The sequence below is a fragment of the Sminthopsis crassicaudata genome, chromosome 1 (assembly GCF_048593235.1).
Source record: "Sminthopsis crassicaudata isolate SCR6 chromosome 1, ASM4859323v1, whole genome shotgun sequence".
NCBI lineage: Eukaryota > Metazoa > Chordata > Mammalia > Dasyuromorphia > Dasyuridae > Sminthopsis > Sminthopsis crassicaudata.
In genome coordinates this window covers 245,948,625-245,964,902 of record NC_133617.1, presented here as the reverse complement: position 1 = coordinate 245,964,902, position 16,278 = coordinate 245,948,625, and the positions used below count along the sequence as shown (strand labels likewise).

General features: G+C 35.0%; 1 protein-coding gene across 2 annotated transcripts in view; it reads left to right on the top strand.

The window, feature by feature from the left end:
- The first annotated feature begins 4,034 nt into the window (after positions 1-4,034).
- Positions 4,035-16,278, top strand: part of LOC141548321 (desmocollin-2-like) — a 35,401-nt gene continuing 23,157 nt past the window's right edge. For both annotated transcript variants that reach the window (XM_074277100.1, XM_074277109.1), the window contains exons 1-4: positions 4,035-4,284; positions 9,874-9,958; positions 15,614-15,813; positions 16,089-16,208. In XM_074277100.1, coding sequence (XP_074133201.1) covers positions 4,216-4,284; positions 9,874-9,958; positions 15,614-15,813; positions 16,089-16,208 — 474 coding nt within the window. In that variant the 5' untranslated portion in view covers positions 4,035-4,215. The remainder of the gene's footprint in view (positions 4,285-9,873; positions 9,959-15,613; positions 15,814-16,088; positions 16,209-16,278) is intronic.

Genomic DNA, 16,278 nt, shown 5'->3' with positions numbered 1-16,278 from the left:
AAGAGAGAAGTCAGATGGCAAGGATGTAGGGATAGAAGCAATAAGTTTTAGAAATTGATTGGATATGTAAGATGAGGGAGAATGGAGTCTACAATAAAGAGGCAATTATGTTATAGTGGATACAAAGCAGGACCTAGAGTCAAGACTTCAAACTCTCCAAGCACTTTACGTCAGTTTTCTCATCTGTCCAAGGAAGTGACTAGTACTCTTCCTTATTCTCTCCAGCCCTAAATCTAAGATACCTGAGAATCTGGAAGCTTGATTGTACCTTTAGCAAAGGAATGGATTCTGGGGCAAAGATAATGAGTTCAACTTGGGACAGGATGACTTTGAGATTCCTACATGCCATTTCAGTTTTAAGAATCTAATAGGGAGTTGGAGATGTGAATTAAAGCATGAGACAAGGCTAGATATACAGATTTGGGAACCATTTGCATAGAAGATGATTAAATTCATGGAGCTGATGATGTTATCAAGTGAGAGAATATAGAAAAAGAATAGATGACATGTCAGAGCCTTAGAAAAAGATAATGGGAACTTGGAGAAGAAGAACCAGTAGAGACTGAAAAGGATCGTTTAGATAAGTAGAACAATCAATATAGGACAGTGTCATGAATATTCAGAGAAAAGAGTAAGTCCAGGAGAAGTTGCTCAGTATAGTATACACATTGTATATTATACAAAATAAATGCTATATAACTTTGGTGAGGAAGATACTAGTAACTACAGAAATCAGGAAAGATTTCATGAGAGTCTAGAGATTCTAAGAGGTAGAAAGGAGACTAGAGTATATGCTATAGATGGGAGCTGAGCAGGACAAAAGTATAGAAATGGGTGATGGGATTTCTTGTAGAAGGAACAATGTGGTGAACAGTTGGACTGGGCCATTGAATGTAAGAAGTATTTGTAATATGACTGGAAAGGTAGTTCAAGGCCAAGGTATGAAGGGTTTTAAATGTCAACTAGTGGAGTTTATATTTTATCCAAGAAACAATAGGAAGCCATTGGAGATTATTAAGAAGGGAGATATGTGCTCAGACCTGCTTTTTAGAAAATTCACTTTGATAGATAAATTGGAATGGAGGAAATGAGACAATTGTATGAAAAGTACTTTACAAACTTAAAATAATTTTGCTTTGTAAATTACCAAACAGCAACCATATGATTATTTTTGATTCAATATGTTTTCATATCACCACCTACTTTTATTGTATAATATATTTAAACCACTACATATTAAATGAATTTGTTTTATATTCTGGTTTAAAAAATATATACATATATATATAAATATATATACTTGATTTCAGGGAATAGTGCAGGAGACATAATAACAGCAACAAAAGGCCTGCATTAACTTAGCCTAAAAAGTGTAAATATATACCTAAGACAAAGTCTTTTGAAATTACTCTCCACCCTTTTCTGGAATAAGAAGAAAAAATCATGATACATCTTTGAGGCATTGGAGAGTTAGCAAGAGTTTGCAAGTGTCCTATTGTCAGAGATTTATGACACCATTCTGAATTGGTTTTCAGAATTTGCTATTAGAAAACTTGCTCTGTGTTTCTGTTGAACAGTCACTTAAGGTAATGATGTCATTATTACCCAGATGGGGTGTGCCCAGGAGAGCAAGATTTTAACTTCACAGTCATTTAAAAAAAAAAAAAATTCAAAAGGAAAGGACTGCGAAAATTGTCAAGCTATGCCTTTCATTAATGCCTAGTAGTATAATTATTTACAAGCAAAGTATTGATTCTACCTGATGAAATATGCCAAAAAACAGACTATGGGATTTTAACATGAAATGAATGACATATTCAGTAATATATTATTTTAACTTTGAAGTTTAATATACTCATTGCTCACAGGACAGCTAGATGGTGCAATACATAGAGTGCCATTCATGGAATTAGGAAGACTCTTCTTCCTGAGTTCAAATCTGGTCTTAGATACTCACTTTGTGACTTTGGGCAAGTAACCTAATCCTGTTTTCCTCAGTTTTCCATCTATAAAGATGAACTGAAGAAGAAAGTAGAAAACCACTTCAATATTTTTGCCAAGAAAACCCCAAATGCAGTCAAGAAGAGTTGGACAGACTCAGCTACAACAAACATTGCTAACAGATTTTGGTCAAGAATATGTCAATTTCTGTGTTAAATGAAATGTTTCCAAATGTTGGTCACAATTTTTTTTTTTCAAATAGGTTTCTTCTACCCTCAAGTTAGAGTCAAGACAAACAAAATGTAATTGCAAGTTATATTTACAAGTAGTATGGTTTATGCCACTGCAGTGATAACAGAGTAGAAAAGAACACCTAATCACTCCTTTTTTCAGGACCTGAAAATTGGTTTGACTTCTTTCCCCACTCCTCTTCCTCAACCCCATCTTCCCACCCTGCTTCATTTCTATCCTTAAGTAAACCACACTGCTTCTTCCATTCTTCATTTTTCAAGTTACAATCTGATACTGCAATGTTCTCTCTCTTTTAATTATTTGGATTTGGGAGGAATAGAGACAAGGAACTCTCCACCACGCAAAACATTCAGTTCTCAGATGAATTGTGATTATTGTGACCATAACTGATTATAACTCTAACAAGGGACACTTGACTTCCAAGGAAATAAGAGCGCATGGTAAGATGTTTATCAAGTTTATTATATGATAGAAGAGTATTATTTTGGGTTCTATCAGGGGCATGGCAATTAAATTAAAATTGTTCTATCTCTCTGGATTCTAGTTTCCTTGGTTGCAAAATAAGGATTGAATTAAATAGATGATAATGATGAAGCTTTAAAAAATCAATTTGATCAATTTAAATTAAGTGGAAAGAGCCTTAGCTTTGGATGCAGGGGCCCCCAAGTTAAAATTCTTCCCTTTCCCTCCTCCCACATCATTATGGATTAGCAAATACAATCTCTCTAGGCTTCTGTAAAAATGGAGAGGCTGAACTCTCAGACTTAAATTTATGACTCTACAATGTTATTTGCAAAACACTGCCCTAGGTACAAAAAACTAAAAAACAAACAAACAAACAAACAAAAATCCCACCGGACGTACAAAGACAAAAAACAACAGCCATGGTCCTTTGGGAGCCCGAGTTGTTACACTTGTTTATTTGTTTCTAAACTAACAAAATTTTATTTTCTATTAAAAAAAAAAATTGATCATGGAAGTCACAGTTCTAATGTTGGCTTTATTATTATCTGTGTCATCTTGGGTAAATTATTTCGTCGTTTCTCTGTCTTAGTTTATAAAATGAAAAGTTTGTTTAGACTCGATAATTCTCCAGTGTCCTTTCTGATTCTGAACATTTATTTGTGAATTGCAGAAATCACTGATGTCCTTTTTTAGCCTTCAAGTTCCAAGAACTTGAAGATAAGTGAAAAGATAAGATCTTAGCAGGCAACACTAGAATCGAATAGTTCACAGCCTTTTATCACAGAGAACCCACAAACCAAGGCACACCTGGGTGAATTTAAAGAATAAAGAGTTAAACACTGAAAGGAGGAATAGGAAAGGGACTGCAAAGTAAAAGGTAGAACACCGGAAGATGGTGAGGCAGCTAGCCAGCCTAAGTGACCGCCCCGCTTACACGCTTTTGCCAACTAAACAGAAATGAATGAGTCTTTTCTACAAGTTGGTACCTCTGCTTGGGGCAGGACGTTTTAATAATCCTTAACCAGGGAACAAGTTGGTGGGGGGGGGAAGGGAGGAAGAAGGTAGTACTTCCTTGCTCCTTCTAAGAAAAAAAAGTGGCAGGTTTAAAAAAAAGATTACTTTTTTTTTAAGGGAAAGGAAGAGACAGCAAAAGGAATGCCCACTAGAGTCTTTCTCGGAGTCAGGCTAAGTTGAGAAAATGTAAAGGAGGGACTACTCTTTGTCTTTCAGAAGCTTAGAGGCCCCACCCCTGGGTCTGAGAGAAAAGCCCCTTAGGCAGAAAGGCCGGAGAGGCTAGGTAGCTTAAGAGAAACAAGGAAGAAAAGCTACACCCCTGGTGCTCCTCCTCCAACTGCCACTTCTTCCTCGCTGGGCTCACTCTTACCTGGGCAGTAGCCGTGGCAGCAGCAGCAGCAGCAGCTAGACCTGCGCCAACTCAGGCTCCCACCCTCAGCTACCTGGTTGTTACAGCCCTCCCTAAATTGTCTCCACCTGCTTGCCCACTCCAGCATATCCTTTCCGCCTCCCGAGTCCTCTCTGTCCCTGGATCCTGCCCCTATGGCCGCAGAGGGGCCGGGACTCTCCCGGCTTACTGCCGGCTTCGGGCTGCTCCTGCTGACCCTCCAGGTGAGTTTGCCTGCAGGTCACCGGGCTTCGGGGAATGTTCGAACACCGGTCACAGAAAGTCAGCCAGAAAATCCTGCTAAGGGATAGCTGTAATACTGGGGTCGGGACCTCGCAAAGGAATTGGGGAAGACTGAAAGAACAAGACTTGGAGAAGATTGGAGAAGAGGTGTGCCAGAAAAAGAGGAATTAGAACCTGTTTTCTGGATCCGGAGAACTTGGAGTAGCTAGACTAGATTTTAATCAGTTTAAATACTTGGAGATAAAAGCATCTGCTTCCCAATTTGTGGCCTCCAGGTATAGAGTGTGTATTAGCGCGTGCGAGAGCCTAAGTGCTGACAGGGACCTTAAAAATAGTGTAGTTGTCCTTTTTCTTTCTTTCTTTTTTTTTTTTTTTTTTTTTTTTCTTAAAGAAACTGAAGTTAAATGACTCGCCTAGGGTCAAACCCGGGAACTCTGACTCTGGAACTCTTTGGAGAGAGTTGTGATTCATTCTGCCATGCTAGGTTGAACCGTCCTTTGCAGCTTGACTTCCTCTAATGCTTTGGTACTAAACCAGCCCTAGAGTCTGGGGGCAAGACTGGGGTGCCGAGACTGCTTGAGGTGTTCGGCTGGAATCACAGCAACTGCTATTGTTGCACTTATTTCTGATGGTGCGGTAGAGATAATGGGAGCTTTGCCCTCGGGGTCACAGCCAGACCCCAGGTAAAAGAAAGGGGGGGGCGAAAAAGGGGGTGTCTTCGGATTTTAGCCTTCCTCTCGAAGTGAGTTTGCCACTCTTCTCTTCCCCTGAACTTCCACTAATGTGCGGTTTTGGAAAAGAGCTGGCAGATACTGGGGTGAGCTAAAGGTGAATTAGAGAGCCTGGAGGAAAAGGAAGGACACTGAGACTAGTAAAATTAATAGGGAATAGAGGACAAATAAGAATAGGAAAAAGTGTAAAGGTCTGGAGTTTGACAGCCTCTTAGATTTAGTATCAGGAAATGCTTTTTCTGATGGAGTTTCAGGTTTTGAGGTCAAAGTCATTCTGAAAGAGGAGTAAATCCAGGAGCATTCACAGGCCCTTAAGTAATTGACATGAGATTTTATCTGTAGAGCCGGATAGATCTGTATTCAGGACTTGGGGTGCTTGTTAGTGTAGCTCTAGAATAGTTGGGGGACAGCTGGCTAAATAATAAATAATTTTCCTTCATTTGTAGGCACCATATATTTCATCTTTGCAGTAGAATTTGTATTAATTCTCAACTTGTACACCTTAGAGTGTTAATTATGGGTGCAGAAATGTTGTCAGATCTTAATTTTTAAAAATATGTTCAGAAAAATGTCACAGTACAATATGCAATATTTGTCAAACTGTTATCTTAAATTCTATGTCACTTACACATTACATAAGATTAGAAGTATTATCCATGGTTGAAGATAGTGCTTTAGCATTGAATTATGTTTATTATATTATGATATACTTGACAAAGGGAGAATAATTTAATTATAAGTGAACATTGTGGATTTTTCATGCATATATAAGAATTAAAATTATTATTTCATGAACTTTGGGTTTAAATTTAATCTCAATTCAATCAATATGCATGGTGTCCTCCATACAGTACAGATTATGCAAGGCAATGGTGATACAAAGAACAATCTTTATGATTAAATCAAATATTATTACATTCTACTGGATAGATAAATAAGAAAGGGATGTAAATAAGAACATAAAGAAAATAGAATAGGGAAAGAGAATAGGAGCTCCAGATATATGAAGGAAGTCATGCAATTTTTAAAGTACATTGTGAGCCAAGCCTAAGGTCTGTTACTTCTTGCTAGAGAAAGCTGGATAGAATTCCTTTGGTGGCTTCTAGTTTGAATCCTGGATTTCCTGAAGCACAGATATAATCATTGACTCAATCACTTGTTGAACATTCAAAAGCTGACTGTTGGCCAAGTGTGAACTATTTGAATAGACTAGTGTGATCAGTTGTCCTTCATCCCTAAATTTTTCCCACATACCTTACTCTCCTTATAATCTTTGAGGTTTTGTGGTTTTGACAATGATGAGTTGAGCTATGACAAGTTTTGTTTTTGGAAGAGTATTATGAATAGCAAAGAATGACCACACCTCATGTTTCATGAAGTAGAGATCTTGTGTTCCTCCCTTTACTCAGAGTTTTTCTGTCAAGGCTTAACCCACCCAAAAATCTCAAGGCAATAAAATGAAAAATAATTCTTGACAAAAAAAAGTCATAAACAAAACTAAAACATCCCCTCCAAACCAAAAAAACCCAAGCTACCAATCCTCTCTAAAGTTATCCCCAATTGTTACTCTTCTTAAAAATTGTTTTTACAAAATTATATTATATCCAAATTAAGATGATTAGAATCATAACATTTAAAAACTAGGAAGGTTCTTGTAGGTTAACTAGTCCAACTTTTACATTTTACAGAAACAAAAACTGAGACCCAGAGAATTTATATGACTTGTTTGAGGTACTTGAGGAATAATATTTCTTTGCTCCCTTGAGTCCAAATCAATTTCTCTTTTCTTTATATCCAGACTGGCTCTGAAGAGAGCTTCATTCTTAAATTTAGAAAATAACATTAATTACTGATTATATGGTATCTTTCCCAAGGAACTTAAAATGCTTGAGAAACTTAGCTACCTTTCATAAGATACCTTTAAAGTAAGAGATCACTGTAAAAAACTTTCCTTTTTATGGCTTTGTCAATGACTAATGCCGTTCAGTTGTATGATTCTTCTTGATCCCTTAGACTATTGTGACCACCTTCTTGGTTGTTGTTTTGGTTTTTTTGCAAAAACATTGGAGTGGTTTGCCATTTCCTTGTCTAGAGGATTAAGACTAATTGAGTAACTTGTCCCCTCAACATAGTTATTAAATGTCTGAAGCCAGATTTGAATTTGTCTTCCTGTCTCCAGGTCTGATCCTTTATCTACTTGCTATCCAACAGCCTCCACTTATATAAATGTGAAAGATTCTTCCACTTTCCCTAAAATATTTGTGTCTTTCAAAGAAGATGTAAGCATCCAAAGTTCTGAATACTATATTGCACATTTATACAGTTAAAAAGTCCCTCCATTTATTTGTTTTTTTTGTTTCTTTTGTTTTGTTTTTTGTTTTTTTGAGGCTGGGATTAAGTGGCTTGCCCAGGGTCACACAGCTAGGAAGTGGTAATTGTCTGAAACCAGATTTGAACTCGGGTCCTCCTGAATTCAAGGCTGGTGCTCTATCCACTGCGTCACCTAGCTGCCCCAAAGTCCTCCATTTATAAGTATTAAGCTCCAGTTATAAGTAGTAAATGAGTTGCCTTGAGGTCATTAGATGTTAATTGATCTATTTAAGATCACTAAACTATTCAAATATCAGAATGGGGATGTTAACCCAGGTCATATTGACTTGACCCCAATACTGTCTACTAGACTATGGAACTTTTAAGCAGTACTTATAGTATGCATAATAAATGATGCCCAAACAATTGCTATACTTTGCTTTTTCAGTTAACTTTGCCTTGTGAACTGAGAGGTAGAAATGCTTCACATAATTTAAATCAGTAGATAATTGGCTAAATTATGATTAGTTAATTAAGACGATGTTACTTTTGTAAAAAAAAAAAAAAATCTACAGATTTGTACTTTGCTGAGCTTTTACACAGGGATTTTGTAAATGTCCCTTATTTCTGTTCTTAACATGCATGAAATAGTGAGCCCCAGCAATCTTATTGCTAGGTCTATATTCAAAGGAGTTTAAAGATAGTGAAAAGGGACCCTATATGTAGCAAAATAGTTAGAATATCAAGTTTGAACTAAAAAAAGACTCATCTTTCTGAGGTCAAATGTGGATCAGGCAGTAGCTATGTGACCCTGTGCAAGTCACTTAACTCTATTTGCCTCAGTTCCTTGCCTGTAAGAGGAAATGGTAAACCATTTTCATATCTTTGCTAAGAAAATTCCAAATAGGATAATGAAGAGTTGGACACAACTGAAGAACAACAACTATCTTGCAGATACATTAATGAGGACACTATATAAACTTTAGCGGTAACAATGTAAAACAGTTAAATCTGATGATAATATATATTGTTGTTTTGATATGTGAGCATCTAGAAGTCATTTGACTTTGTTGAAAACCAGTTTTGAACCAATTTTCTGAAATATTGATTTATATTTATGAGTCTTATAAAATCTTATAAAATTTCTTTGCTAAACACTAAATAGCAACTTGATACAGTAGATAAGAGAGCCATCCTCCCCAGTCAGATTAACTTTGTGTTCAAGGCCAGATTTTTCGATATACTGCCTTTATGATGCTCTAATCTTAATCTTCATTAGTGGAAGGAGGGTTTTTTTTTTTTTTTTTTTTTTTTTTTAACTAGGGAGCACTCTGTATGACAATGAAATCATGAGTCTAGATTCAGCATTAAGGTAGATTGTTCTTGACTAAGAATAGAAGCAATAATTTTATTTAGAAGTAGAGAGCTGTATATCCTCTTATTGTATATTTGAGGAAACTAAATTCAGAGAGGTACAATAATTCACTCAAGTCATTCAGTGAATTAGAACTTAAACCTAGTTCTTCTGACTCCTGTTCCACTATACCATACTGCTTGTGTGATTGGATCTAATCCAATCCAGCAAGGGTTTATTAAATGTCATCTTGGAGTGAGATACAATGCTAGCAGTTGGGGTTGTAAATACAAGGTGATAAGCCGTCCCTGATCTTGTTGCTGTCACAAAACTAAAAAAAAAAAAAAAAAAAAAAAAGTCTTTTTAAAAAGTTCAACTTTCAAAATATTTGGAGCTTATTTACTTTGTCCTCATATCTATATCTTGCATAATATTAGATCTGATTATTAAGGAAGCTCATGCATCTTGTAGTATGCAGCCACTAAACCATGATAGTATTGCCTGCCATCCTTGGCACATTATTTCTTTCAGGGTCACATGCAGTAAAGTTTTTTTTTAATTTAATTAGCCATGGAAGGAACCAAATTATAAATAAAATACTATTGTATGGATTTTTAATCCTTCCAATTCATTGTATTTAAACATGTACCACATTTTACCATATACTTGTATTACATTTTTGAACATGCTTTCATGATTTTTGCCATAATTCTTTGAGGTATGTAGAGTAAACAATTCTACAAATAAGAATATAGAAAAGTCAAATAGCTACTAAGCAGGAGAGGGCACTAGAGTTTAGGTCTTCCTATGTCATATTCTTTTCCAGGTATATCCCTCCCAAATATTATCCTTCCATGTTAGTTTGCTCAAGTGATTGAATTGGGCAGCTAGATGGTGAAGTGGAGTGCTGGACCTGGTCAGGAAGATGAGTCTTCCTGAGTTCAAGTCTGGCCTCAGATACTTATTAGCTTTGTGACCTTGAACAAGTCACTTAACCCAGTTTGCCTAAGATTCTCATTTATAAAATGAGGTGGCAAAGAAAATGTCTAATCACTGCAGTATTTTGCCAAGAAAATTTTCAGTGCAGTCATAAATAATCAGACACAACTGAACAACAATGAAAAACTTTGCCTTGGATATTTGCAAACAATAATTAATTTTGATTTTCTTTCTAGGTCTTGAGTTTTTCTTGTGAAGCTTGCAAAAGAGTGATACTTACTGTTCCTTCTAAACTAGAAGCTGAGACGTTTGTTGGTAGAGGTAAGAAAAAAATTTTTTTTTTTTTTCCTGAACCATAATTTGATGTATTTTCTTCAATTATGAAAGAAAGCAGGGAAACTGGGATATGATAGATTTTTGGAGTTAGAATGAGAATCAGTTTGAAGCAGATTTAAATAAGTATAATTTTCATAAAATGTTTGTGTTTCATAGTTTAAGGATTCATTTTTAGGGTGGTGAGTACCATTTTATGTTTCCCAGATTTAGCTCCTTTCCTTTCCATCTACCCCTTAACTATTTTAAAAGAACAACAAGCCTCTAGATATGGGAGGTTAATGAAGGACAGAGGGAAAGCATAATTTTGAATTTTTAATAAAATTGGAATTTTAGTAGTAAAATATTTCCTTGTAAATGAGATCTAGAAAAATGACTTTGGTTTTCCATATTTATTTTAAAGATGAAAATGTTATTTTTAAACCTTTTGATTGCCATGGAAAAGTATATAAAATACACATATGATTTAGGTTAGTGCCACAAGCTCAAATTATACTTTATATAACCTGCTAAATGTTTTTCATGTAAGGCTTCACTGGATTTAGGAGTCAGAAGGCCTAAGTTTGAGTCCTGGCTCAGGATTTTACTAGTCATGTGACTTTAGACAAGTCGCTTAAAATTTCACAACCTTAGTTTCCTCATCTGTAAAATGTGTGATATTATTATTTGTATAATATTGCCATATTGCTAGAAGAAGTATTTTATAACTCAAGAGTTATGCAATGTGAGGATTTTTTATTGTTACTATAGCTTTTTGTTGACAAAACATATTCATGGGTAATTTTTCAACATTAACCCTTGCAAACACTTCTGTTCCAACTTTTCCCCTCCTTCCCTCCACTCCCTCCCCTAGTTGTCAGGTAGTCCCATACATGTTAAACATGTTAAAGTATATGTTAAATACAATATATGTGTACATATTTATAGTTATCTTGTTGCACAAGAACAATTGGATTTAGAAAGAAGGTAAAAATACTTCAGAAGGAAAACAAGAATGCAAGCAAACAACAACAGAAAGAGTGCAAATGCTATGTTGTGGTCCACACTTATTTCCCAGTGTTCTTTCACTGGGTACAGCTGGTTCTCTTCATCACTGATCAATTGGAACTGGTTTGGATCTTCTCATTGCTGAAGATAGCTACTTCCATCAGAATTGATCCTCATATAGTATTGTTATCGAAGTGTATAATGATCTTCTAGTTCTGCTCATTTCACTTAGTTCATGTAAGTGTGAGGATTTTTTTTTTTGAGGGGAAAGATAGGATTTAATTCTGACGTGATTTTTATCAGTATAGGAAACTCAATTTGGAAACTTCCTTTACCAATAAAGATAAGTAACTGTTTTATAATATATTCTTAGTTGTTAGGGATGGTGAGAGATTAAGAACTCATCCAGAAGGTCACAGGACTGGTTTAGTCATAAATGAGTCTTGTTTTCTGGTCTTCTGGACTTAGAGACTGGTACTACATGTACTGGGCTTAGTATCTCTATCTTTTTACTTTATTTTGATTGTAGATATAGTTTTATGGCATTGTAAAGATAACCTGAGTTCAAGTATGTTGTCCTATGGGAAAAATCACTTCATTAAAAGGCTATTCAATTCTTTTTTTTTTTTAATTCATTTTTCCAAATTATCCCCTCCCTCCCTCCACTCCCTCCCCCCTGATGGCAGGTAGTCCCATACATTTTACATGTGTTACAATATAACCTAGATACAATATATGTGTGTAAATACCATTTTCTTGTTGCACATTAATTATTAGCTTCCGAAGGTATAAGTAACCTGGGTAGATAGACAGTAGTGCTAACAATTTACATTCGCTTCCCAGTGTTCCTTCTCTGGGTATAGTTATTTCTGTCCATCATTGATCAACTGGAAGTGAGTTGGATCTTCTTTATGTTGAAGATTTCCACTTCCATCAGAATACATCCTCATACAGTATTGTTGTTGAAGTGTACAGTGATCTTCTGGTTCTGCTCATTTCACTCAGCAACAGTTGATGTAAGTCTCTCCAGGCCTCTCTGTATTCCTCCTGCTGGTCATTTCTTACAGAGCAATAATATTCCATAACCTTCATATACCACAATTTACCCAACCATTCTCCAACTGATGGACATCCATTCAACTTCCAGTTTCTAGCTACAACAAAAAGGGCTGCCACAAACATTTTGGCACAAACAGGTCCCTTTCCGCTCTTTAGTATTTCTTTGGGATATAAGCCCAGTAGTAGCGCTGCTGGGTCAAAGGGTATGCACAGTTTGATAACTTTTTGGGCATAATTCCAAATTGCTCTCCAGAATGGCTGGATTCTTTCACAACTCCACCAACAATGTATCAGTGTCCCAGTTTTCCCACATCCCCTCCAACATTCATCATTATTTGTTCCTGTCATTTTAGCCAATCTGACAGGTGTGTAGTGGTATCTCAGAGTTGTCTTAATTTGCATTTCTCTGATCAGTAGTGATTTGGAACACTCTTTCATATGAGTGGAAATAGTTTCAATTTCATCATCTGAGAATTGTCTGTTCATATCCCTTGACCATTTATCAACTGGAGAATGGTTTGGTTTCCAATAAATCAGGGTCAGTTCTCTATACATTTTGGAAATGAGACCTTTGTCAGAACCTTTACTTTTAAAAATATTTTCCCAATTTGTTACTTCCCTTCTAATCTTGTTTGCATTAGTATTGTTTGTACAGAAACTTTTTAGTTTGATGTAATCAAAATCTTCTATTTTGTGATCAATAATTATCTCTAATTCTCCTCTGGTCATAAATTCAAAAGGCTATTCAATTCATTATTTCTTCTATTCTAAAGAATAGTGGTGTCTAACAGTTCACTAGACTATACTGTAGGAGTTCACCCACTTTTTTTTTTTGCCTTATTGTGACACAAATATAATTTAAAAATATTAAGTTTTTTCTATTTGCAAAGCACTGTACTTTATTATCACTGGATATATAAACAGAAAAGCTAGACAGGAGGACAGTCAGGTATTTTTTGAAATCTTTATAGGCTGCAGGATATTAATATAATGCCTTCCTACTATAATAGAAATCCCTAATTAATAACCCCTAAGCCTCTCTTTTAGAGGATCCCATATCTCTTTGGAGCTTTTTATAGTTTTTCCCTGCTTTAAGCCAACTTACTTGTCTTAGTGAGATTTAAGTTCAGACATCCATTTAGCTTGACCTATACATTGCAGGGGTTCACTGAAGAGATTTTAGGTGTGTTTTATGAGCTTTCTGGAATCTCCCTCCCCCAGACATCCAGATGTGCATTTAAGTTTCATATGTATTACAGGAAACTGTAGGATTCCTCGGAACTGAATCCAGCCTGCACACATGAGTTTAGAACAGAGTGGAGAGATCAAAATCCTTTCTTCTCCCTTCTATCCCCAGCTCTTTCAAGTAGGTCTATATTTTTACATAAGAACCAAGACAAAGCAGATTTAGTTATCTCCTTATGGTAAGGGCTAATTTTTAATCAGCCAATTTTTGAAATTAAGCATAAGAATAAAGTAGAAGCTATCTTACATGAATTAAACAATTCCATTATCTTTTAAAAATTGCCTTCAAAAATCAGAATTGCTATTAATGATTTTTGATATAACATACAATTGAAGATTATATCCAATTATTTAGCATTTAGATGTTGAAGTGGTAGAGATAGTGGCTATGGGGAGACAAGGAATTATGGTGAAGTGAATAATTGATCTTAGAGCCAGCAAGACTTTGATCCAGATCCATCTTTTGGCATATACAACTTATGACCCTGGACAAACCAATTGATTTCTTAGTGTAACAGACAACTCCTTATGACAAAATAGGTACTTATCTGCATTGATAGCAGAAATTGCTCACCAGAGAGTCTACTATATAAATTAAATAATAGTGTAGATTAAAAAAGCAGAAAAGTAAAATGAGACATCAACAAATATCCTACCTCACTATGATGTGGAGGTTTTAATTTGTTTCCCAAAAGGCTGTTAGCAGAATCCAATCTGAAGTGGAACTTTAGGTATAGTCCTGAGGGTAAACAGGTGTCCAAGCATCAAGATTTTTCAGCTTAATGTAGAGAGGCTAATAACTAATATGACAAATAGATGATGAACCATTGAAAGTAATAAAAATACAAATTGGTCTCAAATCTCTTCTATATTTACGATTAAAGTGTCACAGTAATTAAATAATGGAGCAGAGAATACTAAAAATCATAGTTATTAGAATTGGTACTGACATTAATTTAACTGTTAATACTGTAAATGTAGGATATCTATTATGTGACCTATGAGTTAATATTGAAATGGTAGAACTAAATAACACTTTGAAAGTATAAATAAATAAAAAAACAAAATATGCTACTATATAAAAAAACAAAATCATAAGTAAGTTGGAGTTGTATGGATGGACACAGTGGGAAAAGTAAATATATTTAAATGAAAAAGTCAGTGTTTGCTAATAGGTAACAAACAGAATTATTTCATGTGACACTTGGTCATCTTACTTCAGGGTATCCATACATAAGCAGACCACTATGAAGATAATTATAACCAACATCTATTGGAAATCATGGAGAGGGAGGTAGTTTCTATGAAGAATTTCACATTACCTTCTACACTATCAGAACTTACCTTGATGTGCATGACTTCATTGTGAAAGTGGGCACTGAGCAGGATTGTGAAATTTATGTTGAATGTGGTCCAAACATGTAGTAAGAGTGAGGGTTAATAAGATAGGCCAAGTGTGTAGTAGTATCTACAAAATATTTAAAAGACTTTGAAGAAGACTTTCCTAAATGAAGAATTTATAGAAATATGGGGAAAATACTAACATTGGATGGGAGGGCTTTTTACTTGTAACAATTGAAGGAGCACCCATACTGTTGAGATGAAGGGTTTTTTGAAGCATTAGTGGAGAATTTTAACTCTTTGATTTGATATCAGAATTCTCATTCCACTAATAACATAGAATTTGATAAATTTTTTATTTGCTTCCCTGAAAGCTTGCTTTCCAGTGGATATTTTATGCTGATTTCTGACCAGAAAAAAACAACAACTTTATTTTGTTGTTAGCAGTTTAATAAAAGAAACCTTGGGGAAAGTGACAATCATCATCATAGTCATCATCATTATCATTCACATATCTCTACCAGTGCTCTGAGCAGCTTTCAAATTCTATACCTCTAAAGAGTATACCACCCTGCAATGGACAAGAGAGTTTCTTTTTCAGGGAGTCTCTTTTACTAAAAATGTTGCAGGTTCAGTCACTAAACCTAGTGATGGAAAGCAAAAGATGGGAGAAGAATCATGAAACTAAGGATGGGTCTAAAAATACCATGGAAATATAAGAATGATATTGTTAGGGGGAAAATACAAACTGAGCTGAAGTGCTCAAAACAAAAGTGCTAAAGTCAACACAAATTCTATCAGGATCAAAAAAAAATAAAGGATTAGAGAGATCCATTTTTTAGGTGCTTTGAGAAAAGAGAACTATATAACTTAAATTTAGTTTTCATCTTTTTTTATGAAGGAAAATGTTCTTCAAATAGTCATTATGTTTAAAAACTACATAATTTCTTGTAAGAATGTATTTTGCTTTTGTTTGCTTTTTACAAATTGTTGTGACTGTCTCTCTTGTAGTTAATCTAGATGAGTGTCTTCCATCTGCAAACATAATCCATTCAAATGATCCTCACTTCAGAATTTTCAAAGATGGTTCAGTGTATACAACCAATACAATTGTGTTATCTCCAGAGAAAAGAAATTTTACTATTCTACTTTCCAACACACAGAAAAGAGAACTGAAGAATATAGTTGTCTTACTAGAGTATCAAAAGAAGGTACAAAAGAATATATCAATATTTTCTTAAAATATATTATTTCCTTTTTATCATTATGTTGTCTCTTTATTGGTGAATTATACCTGTTATTAACCATTTAATGATGTTGACTTTTGACCAGATTTTTTAGTTGTTGTTATCTTATTCCTCCTCCCCCTACCTATCTTTCCATCTCATTCTTGGTTCTTTTGAAATAAATTGCTTTTGGAAAATTTCATGTTTAGAAAAATAGCCATTGATTTTATATATGTATTGTCTCTGTTTTCTAAATCCAGGTACTGAAGAAAAGACATTTGAAAGAAACTGTCCTTAAGCGTGCCAAGAGAAGATGGGCACCAATCCCTTGTTCATTACTGGAGAATTCTTTAGGTCCTTTTCCTATGTATCTTCAACAGGTAATTATATTTTTGGTGAATTTCACTATTCTTTATATCTTTCAACTTGTACACTGATTTTTCAATCACA